Source organism: Harpia harpyja, chromosome 13 (genome assembly GCF_026419915.1).
Source record: "Harpia harpyja isolate bHarHar1 chromosome 13, bHarHar1 primary haplotype, whole genome shotgun sequence".
Lineage (NCBI taxonomy): Eukaryota > Metazoa > Chordata > Aves > Accipitriformes > Accipitridae > Harpia > Harpia harpyja.
This window is the reverse complement of record NC_068952.1, coordinates 37,538,583-37,551,415: the sequence shown is the minus strand read 5'-3', so window position 1 is coordinate 37,551,415 and position 12,833 is coordinate 37,538,583. Positions and strand designations below refer to the sequence as shown.

Sequence of the window (12,833 nt, the reverse complement as noted above, 5' to 3'; positions counted from 1 at the left end):
TTGCATCTCCGTGTGTGTCTGCACTCCCAATGAATGGAGCGGCCGGCATTCCCTGGAACGCGCAGCCGGCCATTGCCCCGGCTACAGCCCTACCCCTTCAGCACTGCTCGCGCCGCACACCTCTGTGAGGGCTCAGGGATGCCACCTTCTCCTGTCCGCGTCTCCTTTTTCCTACGGGGAACCCTTCGCATCTCTCACCCCGAGGTACCACCGCTACAGCCAGTTCCCGGCGAACGCCTGCAAGCCGGCTTTTACCTCACAAACCCCGCGGGACCCTGCCCGGACGGCTCCGGCGCGGCCCCCGCCGACACGGCGGGCGCGGCTGCGCAGCGGGCAGGTGCCGCACACCGCCCCCGCCGAGCCTTCCCCGGGGCAGGGCCCTTCCTCTTCCCCTTCCCCTCACCACCCCGAGTCCCCACCGCGGGGCGCCCAGCCGGCTGCCCCACGGCGAGCTCCGGCCGGGCGGCGAGAGCAGCACCCTCCCCACACACCCCGCGCCCCGGAGGGGGCTTCACGGCGGGACACGGCGCCTTCCCGCCTCACCTGGCATGGGGGGGGGAGCCGACGGCGCGCTGAGGCTCTGGCGGGGCGAGGCCGGTGGGGAGTGGAGCGCGGTGCCCTGCCGCCGTCGCAAGTCCCTCCGCGGCCCCGCGCCCCGCGCCGCCGCCTTTATGGGCTGCGGGCCGGGCCCCGCTGTCAATCAGCGGCGCCGGGGCGCGCCCCCGGCTCGCCCCCTCCGCGGCGGTGACATAACCCACCCCCCCCCCCCGCCGCCCCCTCCCCACCGGGCGGCCCGCACTCGCCTACCTGCGGGGCCATCCCGGGCCCGGGCCCTCCCCCGCGACCGCCCCGCGAACCGCCCGACCGCCCTCCGCGGGCGGTGCGGGAGGCGGGTCGGGCGGCCGCGGCCTCCCCTCAGGGAGCGGAGGGGCGCGGAGGGGCGGGGAGAGGCGGCCGAGCGCGCCGTCTTGCCCGGGGTTCCGCGGTGGGGAGAGGGGGGGGACGGACGGACGGGGACGAGCGCGGCCGCCCCGGCGCGGCAGAGCCCCCGGGAGGCGGCGCCAGGCCCCGGCAGCGGGGACGGGAGCGCGGCCGGGACCCGCCGCCGAGGCCTCCCGGGCCCGGTCCCCGCGGGCGGCGGCGGAGGGGAGCGCGTCCCCGGCCTCTCCGGCCCGGCCGGGGGCTTCGCGAAACCTGGCCGGCGGAGAGCTCGGTGCTCCTGCCGCCACTGCGGCAAAACTCAGCCTTCCCGAGGACTGAATCCTCTCATTTTTATCCTTTGTATTTTTAAACTACCCGGCAGCCCAAAGGCGAGACTGACTCCCCCCCTCCGCTTCTAAAGCGCTTACTGGAGGTCAGTCAGCAGCTTCTCGCTCCGGTCCCGCTTTTCTCCAAAGGCAGCTTGGGCCTGCTCCTCCTCACGGAGGGAGCCTTGCCTCCGGCTAATGAAAGCGGCACACAAGAAATCCCACTCTTGGGCTGCTCCCAGTCTCGTTGGGAGGACTTGAAAGTACCTCCACAAGCACGGACTCCAGTCCCAACCCTTGGACTAGCGGGTCACCATGCTGAGGAGCAGCCGGCGCAGCTGCAGGCACCATGCTTCGCCTGGAGCAGGAGAGTGGATGCCTGCGGTGGGTCCACAGAACCTGCCCTGACACGTGGGAACGTTTCAGAAGTCAAATGAGGAGACCAGGATCCCCGCTGCTGAGGCCCGAACTGGGGTTGCAGAATATCTGTGGAAGGATCCTGCAGGTGATGCGAAGAGGCATGGATTTGGCTGAGCTGCCTGCAGAATCCCCAAGAAACAGGGCCCTGTCAAATGCATAGGTGGATAAACACCCCAAATGTTAACAAAAAAAAAAAAGAAAAAGAAAAAGAAAGATAAAGGAGAAACAGCATAGGAAGTCATCAACTTTGCTCATCACAATTTGAAATTCCAGTAGAAAAAGGTGTTGATGTTTCAGAACTCGGAAGACTTCAAAAGGCCTAATCTGTCACTAGAGCAGAAAACGCCAATGCAAGCATCACTGCCTTTCCTTTTGCCATGGAAGCTCCTTCCAACTTGGCTGGCCGTGGCCCGGCAGGCTAGCGGGAGCCAAGGAGCCTTCCCCTTTCTCACAGGGTCCAGGGGACTAAGCCAAGCTAGGAGGGAGAGGGCTTTTTTGTCTTCCGAAGACATTTGGTTTTCAGTTTTGCAAAACCTCAAGAATTTAAAAAAATAGCTAATGAAGTTCACAAAACCTCAAATTCTACTGAGTTTACTCATTCCCCCCACTACATTAAGACTTAGTCTTTATATCTATATATGTAGCTATATGGTGTGTTCTCCACAAGACTTTGAACAGCACTGGCACAGCTCTCGTCAGGAAGCTGCTCTAGGTTTACAGTTGGGGAAGAGAGGGCAGCAAAGTGTTTAAGAGACCTAGAAGGTATCTTTGAGATAGTGCAGTTTACTATTTGTACATTCATATAAGAACACTTTTTACAGTGGAAATTTTTGAACCAGTAAAAGGACAGTGCAAAAAAAAGAGCCAAATTTTATGGTGATTGCTTTTAACCAGCTACCTCATAACAAAACTCTTGTTTCCATCTCTGTAGGCGTTGCAGGAATGAATGGTTGATAGCATATTGTTTCAAGCTGAGCGATGTATATATAGGATGATGACCTTTCAGAAGACAGATTTGGTTTTGTTCTTTCCACGACTGTGAAAATGCTCACTGCTCACTTTCCTCTGGCCACCTTGGAAGAGGTAAACATCCTCTCCTTTCCAGGATTCCTGACAGAACGGCTCGCAGGAACGAATGCGCACTCTGCTTTCCCCAGCTAGTCAACGTACACACGCAAACATTGGAATTACGTTCACGTTTCTCAAGCTACCTGGTTTTTTTAGTACAAAGTGAAAGTGAGCAATGGTAACTAGAGAGATAATAAAGTCAGATTTACTAACATTTAGGAACGCTAGTGAAGTAACAGTAGTTCTCATACTGCTGGTTTTCTGTAGTGCTTTACCTTTCATTGCGTTTTGCTTCAGACTGGCACACCAGGCATGAGCACAGGTCCTTAACTTCTCATTTCTTTATGCACCTCCCTTTGCCTTTTTCAGTCTACTGTTTGGGTTTTTGCTTTTCTTCCCTTCTGCACCAGCCCTAGGGGACTTCCATTCTGGATCATGCGAGCATCGTGCAAGGTAACGTGCACTAGTGAAAATCACTGGGGAATGGCAGGATTCTGGTACGGCACTATCTCAGAAAGAACTGTGATTCAACGGATCTCCACCAAATAATCCTTGGTTTTGCCTAGGAGTTTATGACTGACATTCTGACTTAGCTTAGCTTGGGGCAAGACTTGAACTCTCCTACACTAGAAGAAATCCCACTAAAGAAGTGGAATACGCTATACATACTAGAAAATTTTTTTTGACTGCTTTTCTGATAAAATTGAAGCTACTGTGGCATGATGCCAGAAGACAAATTCCATGAGTTTTGCTGGGTGAAATCCTGATCGACTTTCTTTTCTTTTGCCACAAAAGCGTCCCTACTAGTTGAAATGGATCTAATTGCACAAATATGATGAGGAGTCCTTCAGGTCTTATCCTGCAGTCCTAGCTGTTCACCTGATGCTGATAAACATTCTCTCTGAAATGCTGTCCCACAGGCATAAAGAATTTTTCAGTTTTTTCTTCCTGTGGTGAGGTTTGATTTTCATAATTCACTGTATCGAGGTTCCAAAACTGAAACAGATGACTTCAGATTAGCATGTGACTCAGCCATTCAGTTTTTTGAATGAGCTCGTAATGATAGGGAGAGAGACCTGGGTGGTTCTTCAGACAACATGTTGTAAGTACTCCAGCTAAATGCAGATTTTGAATATTGGAATAGATTGCACAAGGGACAGTGAATTCATCTGTGATGAAGGAGAAAGTTATTTTTGACAAAGCTTTATGTATGCTTTCAGTTCTGGTGCATAAGTAGTCAGAAAAAATGGGCATCATAATCAGGTACTTAGTTTTCCATTCTTTGAATCAGAGGGAGAAGTGTTTTATTTCCAACCTTCTTTAAATAATTTCCAGGTATAAAATGTATCCAGATACAAATGCTAACACATTCTGTCAGAACAAATGGCTGTGGGCTGTACAAGTACTGGCTGGTATACTTTTACAACAGTCTTGTCAAAGAGGGAAGTCTTGCTACCAGCCGTTTACAAACTTCGTCTTTACTCAACAAAGTGCTCATACCCAGAAGCTTGCTCATTGGTGTCGGCAGGAGGACTTTGAGTTTAAAGCTAAGCACATGTTTAAGTGCTTTGCTAAATTGGTTCCTACATGATTTAACTAGTGTCACACAATAACTTACAGAAAGGGCCGTAAATGAAGCCCTAGGCTTCTAACTCACAGTTGGAAACTTTAATCTGGAAACTGTTTTTTTCCTGTCCTTAATGTACATGTGACAAAACAAATACCCATCTACAAACAGTTAAATGTGTTCTTAACCATTTACAGAATTTTTGTATTCTTTCCCCACATGTGAGCTGCTGAACATGTTAGGGCTGCCAAATATTTTCAGCCTCCAAAAAGGAACATTCCCCTACCAAGTGCAACGCAAATGAGCACTGAAAATGCTCAGTAAATCCCACGTTGTTGCTCTGGGTTCCAAAAACCCCCTTTTACTAGATTCAGAACAGATTTATTACCCAAAGACCTGCTTTTATTACAATTTTGTTGCATAGTTTCACATTCTATCACAAAGGTATTGATATTTTCACTTACAACAGGAAAAGAATACATCACTACAGCACTGACTTTTGAACAGCTAAGACTATCCTTATTATCCAGGATGTAATATTATAATTTTTATTTTATTTGTAGTACTGTGCTTTCTATACATCAAATGGAATTTGGTCTGTTGTATTTACATATGTTCAAGGACAGCCCAGATCTCAAAGCTTTTAGATGATTTGGATTCAATCCTCATTTAGAAGTAAAACATACTGAAGTAAGTTGATAGTAGTTTTAGCTGAGGAGCAAGTGAATACAACTAAAATGATAACTTCAGTGGTCCAGCTGGATTATAAAAGTTGTTCAGGAGACCAGATGCCATTCATTTCAGGAGGAGGTAGAGCCAAACTACCTTTGAAGGCTGGGGCCTAGCTTCTTTTCACTTATTTAGGTGAAATAAAATACCAAACGTTTACTGAAGGCTTAACAAGTTATAGGGAATATTTGAATGATCGCAGTCTAAAACCAATTTTTTCTTGCAATAAGACCCACGTTTGTGTTTGACCAGAAAGAATCGTGCCAGGTCCTTGCCTTACCCACACAACCGCCCCATGAAATGTGGGTTATTCCCACTGCTGCATGCATTGACTGCTGGGGGGGCCCATCCTGAGGGGACTCTTGGTGCAAACACAGGACAGGAGCCCCTCTCCTGGGCAGACATGCAGCCCCATGTCTGAGGGCGCTGCCTCTGCCGCGCTTTCCCCTTCCTCCCAGCAAGGGCCTGGGCATCTGCACCCTTCCCCTTGCCCTCCATTTTTCTATAGGTACGGCAGGGTGGCTGGCCGACAGCAAAGTATGGTCTCACCAGGTACTGTGCATCCCTGAAACACGGGACTCGCAGAACCTGAAGAGATCAAGAGGCACAACTGGGAAGAGAAACCGAATAGACGAAAGCCCCAGCAGGGCAAGGAAAAAACGTATTCAAAAGAATTGAAATTGATTGCAAAAAATTTGAAAGGCCACAGAGAACGGTCTGGGGGTTTGATATCTCTCCATATGTTCAAAACACCACAGATGGAGTCATGGGTCCCACAGGATGAAGTGAAGAGATGAAAGAAAGCAATTCATGAAACTACTACAGCTGGCTGTGGGTCTCTAACTGGGAGAAAGAGCGTCATTCAGCTGTGGCCTGATAATGATTAAGATGATTAAAGCTGAACAAATAATTCCCGTATTATTTTTTTTTTTACTTTAATATGTGTGTCACCTCTTTTTCCCTTCATAAGAACATCCACACGCAGACCACAGCTTCCCCTAGCATATTAATTACTTGGGTGTGCTCATATAGCCGTTACTTGCATTGTTGATGAATATGTAAAATCCAAATCATCTTGCTTAGCTGTGAATGGTCAGAGGAGTCAGATGGCAGCATTTTGGCTCCCCAGTCAGCACACCATCAATTCCCGAACAAATACTTGGGCATACGTATTAAAGGTGGGGCCTTTTATAGTACTCATGCTTATCATCATCCCTTTTGCTCTGAAAGCCATCATCCACATAGAATTAAATAATTTCAAAAACCCCTCTGAAATAGTTCAAAGGTGAAGAAAATTGGGTTTGCTGTTTTGTTCCTTGTTGCGCTGTGGCTGTCTCTGGTTCTCTTGAAAAGTGAACAGGGAGAAATTTGCTCAGATGATAACCATAGACTACTCAGTTTGGTATAGTCATGTAATGAAATGCTGGGGAAACTAGAGCAATGGGGAAAATATCTATTACAGCATACACCAGAAACAGAACAATATATCTCCACACACATTTTTTGCAGGCTTGCCAGTTCTTGCAAGTTATTAGCTTTATTATTATTTATTTATTTATTTGTAATTAGTTCTATGTTTCACTCTATTTAAGAGCTAATTGGCTTCACAACAGTCAAAAGACTTGTAGGAAACTGTAATTTGTTCCCCTTCCTACAAAGCATACTCTTCCTATTTCTATCCTTGTTCTCTGGCAATAAAAATTATAAGCTAATCAACAGTGATATAATTCAACCTATGCATGGTTTACTGATATTAATATTCTTGCTTGTTTACTTACCTTACAGCAATTAACTGCATTTCTCCCTAGCAATATTATTTTTTTAACATTGCTTCATTTTCCTTTCCATGAATGCTCACAATGATGTGCTGGAAATGGGGACACAAGAATGGACTGATATTCATCCCTCATGAAGAGGGACATTAACAGTGATTATTGTCTTGCATTTATTTAGTTATTTATTTTATGTTTTGAGAATATTCACTTCTAGGAAACCACACATGAACAAAGCTGGTTCTACTTCAAGAAAAGCTCTGCTGACCAGAAACTGTCTCATTTTTCTTTCAGCTAACCACATAATGCATTTTAAGTGTGCATGGTAATTTGCATCGTTCACAACATCAAGGAAAAGAGAAGACATTGATGGTTGTGGCATTTTTGCAATTGGGTGAATGTTTTTGCAGAGGTGGGGATGAGCCTGTGTTCGTGTCACTTGTGGTGGGTGCCTACATGTTGGTGAGGTTTGCATGGTGTTCTGTTTATGCATTTGTGTAAGCATAAGTGTGTGACTGTTCAAAGATGTGTCCTTCACTACGGTATCCCTGGAAGCTACCTGTGTTATGCTAGATTAAAGACGCTGAAGTTCAGACCCAGCTTGGGTAAAAATGTGTAGCTTTACTTCTATTGGTTTTGGTTAATCATATACTACATGTTAATCCTGTCATCAGACACCCCTTGTTCAAATATAGCAGAATGCCTTTCAATTGTCTTTTCATTTGGATTTAATACATTTTTCTCAAAACTAAAAAAGCAAACAAGCAATTCTTTACTTAATTTGAATTGTGCTTACTGTTATTCCTCATTCTTCTGCTCCCAAATCCTTAATGAAGGTGATATTTAACAGTCACTAAAAAAAGTACAGAAAATCTGGATTCGAGTCTAGATGTCCACTTACAGGTCTAATCCCTTACATATTTATTAAAACTCCATCCAGAAACCATCTAGACACCAGCTCAATAACAACCTTCAGACAATGTCATGTCCCAGGCAGCTTGCTAGCTACTTATCTGCCAACCTGGATGGCTCTTCATTCAAAAGTCCAGCTCTTGTAGCACAATTTGTTTCCTGCAGTTTAACTAATAATTCTTCATTTGACACTGGGCTTAATGTTTTGCTAACAACTACAGAGTTAGATGTTTTGCCTTTTCCTTCTCTACAAGGTCTATCTTACCAAAAAAGGTACCATGAGCTTCCTTTGGTAAATCCATCTTGCTTTCATCCAGTTTTTCTCCCTATCTTCACTTATTTTTGTTTCAGTATTTACTCTAAATTCTTTGTGTTTTACTGAGATCTGATTTGCTCTCTCTTCTCCTTTATGAAATATATTTATATTAATTTTTCCCATTTCCTGTGAGACTGTCCTAGATGAGACAGATTCACTCAAATTATCTGCTACTGGGTTTGGAACCTCCCATGCCAGTTCCTTCAGAGTCCTGGTACAGAGATTATTTGGTGATGTAAATTTTGAACATGTCTGAGTCTGGGAGTCTGGGTTTTTCTTCCACCTCAGATGTTATAATTTTTTTTTTCAATTCACTTTATTCCTTTTTCCTTTTCCTTTTCTTATTTTTTTCTTTTTTTTTTTGCCTTGTGTTCAAAATCAATGTATATTTTTGAAATATGAACATCAGAAATGGATAGAGCTTTGCAGTCAAATGAATGATAAAAATATCTTTCCTGTTCTATTCAGTATTTGCCTATGTATGTGTGTCCAAGGTTTACATGCTTTTTCATAATCCTAACATAGTGCTGGATGCATTGTTCAATTAATTATTGCATCACGACCCTTTACAAATCTTTATTAGAGTCACTACTTCCTATGTTCTCACATTTCATTGAATTAAAATACGTGTTCTTAAGGGAGAACACCTCAAATTTAAGTGTAATCTGAAAACCTCAGCAGTTTTAGTATATTGCTTTAGGCACATACAACTACTGAACATAGCTGCATCGAGAAGAGCCCCTTGTAGGACCTCTCTGCATTACTAACTCTTCAGCCACCCACAGTGAAGATCTTTCACTTACAACTATTCCTACAACTACAGCAGTTACTGTGCTCTATTTACAACTGTGATGGATCTGTGTTGAAAAGATTCTAGGGAAAAAAACTGACAAACACTTAATATACATGATAGCAGAAGAGTTTAAATTTTACTCAGAAAAACATTTCATTATTTTCTTGATCCTGCTCTCAAGGAAAATGAAATTTCTGTCCTTGAGCTAATGAAAAAAAAAATCTAAAGCATACAACATATTGCTGAATTTCTATGTTATAATCTGAAAGAAAATTAGGAAAAAAAACAAAACCCTTTTTTGTTAAAAATCTTCCTAGTGTTTGGCAAGATCTACTCCTTTCTACCATGTCTGTAATATTTCTTACTTCCCTCATGGGACTATTTATTTCATAGATTAGTCATGCCTGAGGGTGGTTTTATATTTTGAGGTAGAAGATGCCCTGAAAATCTAAATCATTTAAATGATGTACTGTTACGCCTGTTACACTTATCAAGAGGTGTAGATGACTCTGTGTACACAGAGATATTTTTGTCTCTGACTGAAATGGAACTTGCTGTGTAAGTAAGGCTATAGGCTTGAGTAAGAAATGCCCATATAGAAAATGAGAACATATTTTTGTACTAGCTTTCCTACTAAATTTCTTAGTAAGTGCTTTCTTAGTACTGAGATAGAAAAAGCCAACCATATTTTTCTTCCAAAGTAAATAATGTAACTTTGATAAATACTTTTGTTAAATTATACAAATGCTGTCTTAGATTAGCTGTTGTTCAGCTTTTTCCTTCCTTTGGGCCCCAGAATTACTGTGGCAGTTTGATGTACTTAAGGATGGCAGAGGGAGGTACCCAGCTACCACCCTGTGTGTCCCAGCAGAACTGAAGACCTTTTTACATAAAGCTGGCTATATATCTTTATTTATTCTTTCAGACATCCAAAATCATACTAAAATGCCATTGTCTCCCACGTTCAAAAGCAGCTAGTAACTGGGCCTCTTTTCTTTAATCAACTCGACACACCTTTAGAGTGACTAGTTCCCAGAGTATAAGTCTATGGAGATGTAATTCTATAATTCATTAGAAATAGGCTTCTCTGTGGGGTTATTTCTCGATTTCTTTGTAGAACTTGGGAGGGAAGGGGATATTCCTGCCACTGAATTTTGGATACTAGGTGAAAAATAAGATGGCTGTTTGGAGTAGCTCCTTTTAAAGGCTCTTAGACTTAGCTTAAAATGTCAGTTTTCTGTATGGCTTGCATAATAGTACTGTGATAAGAAGATGTTAGTAGATAGTCTATAGCCCTATTCAGGTTTGATCTTGAAGAAACGTTCTTGATCAGCTATAATGCATTTCTCTTCAGACAGAAAGTAGGCAGTAAGGCATATTCCCTGCATCAACCTCTTTGAGTAAGAACTGTAGCTATAACTTTCAATAAGTTATACCCATGTGAGTCCCCCTGAGGCCACAGTCTTACATGTAATGATAAGCCTTTTCAATGCAATAAACAAAGTTTGTGTTTTCAAATCCAGTGAAAGGTTATTAGATATTTAAAAGTTGTTTATTTATCACACCATCACAGCTAGTTAACTAAGTCCTGATTTGTGTCCTTTATTAAATTCCTCAGTGCTCTCTTTTATGATTTTCTCAGGTTCATTTCCAGTATATGTAAATTAGTGGAATATTTGGAGCATGAATAGTTGCATGTACATTCTGTGCGCCAAAATTAGACTGAGGTTCTTTCTTTGCTGGAAATCAAGTTTTTAGTAATTAATAAAAACCTAACAACTGCCTGATCTTTGTTTACAATTGCTATTTCAGCCTCTTGGATTGTCAAGTAAAGCTAGACATCACCTATAAAAGAGTGGATTTCATTCTGTAAATGGAAATGGTGCAATCTCTTTAGCCAGCCTGGAGTTCCTTGTAGGGATATATGGACTATGGAGTAGGATATGTTCAGTCAAATACTGCTTCCAGTCTCTTAAACCACCTTCTAAAGGGAGCTGATGAGTGGCACATAACCAGAGGATGAGGTTATTTGCACCACATGGCCCAAGTGGCTCTTACAGAGTTGCTTTTTGATGCTGAAGTGTAAGCTTGCCTTTTCACGCTTCTTTCTCCTCAGAGGTGTGCATCAGCCCAGTGTGAACAGGATGTAAATTTGGGTTATGTGTCTCTCTGTTGTTGTGTGTTGCTTAAAAGACTGCTATGAGATGATCAGCAGATTGACAGCTATAACACATCACAGTGAAACAGTAACAATTAAGCTTACACGGGTTGTAGTTCAAATAAGCTTGGAAGACATCTGGCTAATGATGTCAGTGGTGTAGCCATGGGTATACAAGTTGTTCATTGACCATTGCTACTATCTCAGTTAAGAGAGTGTCTATCATCTTTCTTTTAAACATACAATAGTGACTTCTGCTCCTGCTAGGACACAGTCTGACCTTATCATACAAATCTGCAGTGATTAGTTCTGCCAGGAAAATCAGTAGCTTCCAACTGCCTTAGACATATGGCCTCCAAAAGTCAGATCTATGGAAGAATGGCTGTGGTGCCGCAAAAGAAAATGATCTTAGATTGTTGTTGGAAAAAAAACAATGAAAGCTCTTTTCTGAGGTTTGGCCTGGTTAGAATGCTGATTTTCTTAGAAATTCAGTCCCAGATATAATTAAAACGTCATCAGACTTCTGCATCATAGAAGTCTGTGTAAGGTTGAACACACAGCCAAAAGGAAATGTGTTTAAGAGCTTTCATAACACAAGGCCAGCCCGAGATCTTCTTTGATCTTTACTGGATTGCTTTATAGACAACCTATTTCACAACTGCATTTAGTCATCTGCCTTCATGATAGAAAGCAGATTTGGTGTTACAGTGCCTGTGCATTGTAAAAGTGGTAAGCAGGTCACAGCACAGCATCATGGAACAGTGTTGTCTTACGGACATTCCCTGTTTAGGTCCATCCTGCAACTTCATGACAACTTACAAAGATGTCAAAGAGCATCCTTTCCCAGGTAAATAAAAAAAACCTTTTTTTTTTTCTTATTTCTATGAGGAAAAGGAGAAGGTCCATAAGGAGAATTTTAAAACTAATGGGATTATGCTTGCTAAGGAAGAAAGAATGTCAAGTAGGAAAGTGAGATTTTGGAAAATTCCAATTGTGATGGGTTGAAAGCTGCCCTAACTATAAAAATACATATTTTTCTCACTTAACACAGCAGCTTGTTATAGAACTCTTAGCTAGTCTTAGACTGACTCTTTCTGTGGTCAACACAGAGACACAGGCATTTCCAGAGGATGACTCCTCCCCTCCTAAAAGCAAGTCTAAAATGAACAAGATCCAGAGGTGCAACCAAAATGAACAATACATGCCTTTAAAGGTTACAGTGACAGTAAATGACTGAGTTGGCAGAGTTCACACATTGTTCTGATAAGCCTGAACAGATTTTTTTTTTCCTTAAGTGTTACCATCTATCTAACCTTTCCAAGGTCCCTCTGGCCTTTCCTGTTTAAGGTCTCTTATGAATTCATAATTTGTTCTTTGACTAGCAAGTTGTTACCTGGACTCACAATTCAACGTGTAGCCAAAAAAAAACCAATGTAGAAAATGCAGATACTGAAAAGTAACAGTGAAGATAAAGAAGAATGAGTACTTAAAATCCCAGACTGAATAAATGAAGACATTGAGCCCATCACACAGAAACAGGGGAAGTTAGAAAGTGCTAAATTCAGGTATGGATCTGGATGTTTAAGTCAATGCTGGATTCATAAAAACCAGATTCTGAAGGGGAGTTAATTTCTCATTCACCTTCCAAGCTCTATAACAGCAAGACAAACCCGTGAGACTGTCAGGCTGGTAGGGTAAAAAGAACAAATTATTTCAGTTCTTGTACCACGCCTCATTATTTAGAGGTTCACAAAGTGATAGAAGACCCATTGAAAACACCCAGATATTCCTTCATATCAAACCACATTTACCCACAGGTTAGATCATCAGTACAGACTTCTGCCAAACATT

General features: G+C 43.1%; 1 protein-coding gene across 2 annotated transcripts in view; it reads right to left on the bottom strand.

Moving 5' to 3' along the window:
• The window catches only part of THBS2 (thrombospondin 2), a 35,154-nt gene extending 34,331 nt beyond the window's left edge, over positions 1-823 (bottom strand). Inside the window, exon 1 of one of the 2 annotated variants that reach the window (XM_052806086.1) lies at positions 808-823. Coding sequence is in view for 1 of the 2 variants with exons in the window: in XM_052806085.1 (XP_052662045.1) it covers positions 544-550 (7 nt within the window). In the remaining variant the exon portion in view is untranslated. Of the gene's footprint in view, positions 1-543; positions 566-807 lie in introns of those variants that run through there. The other variant, XM_052806085.1, reaches the window with a different exon arrangement.
• Between the last annotated feature and the right edge of the window lie 12,010 nt (positions 824-12,833).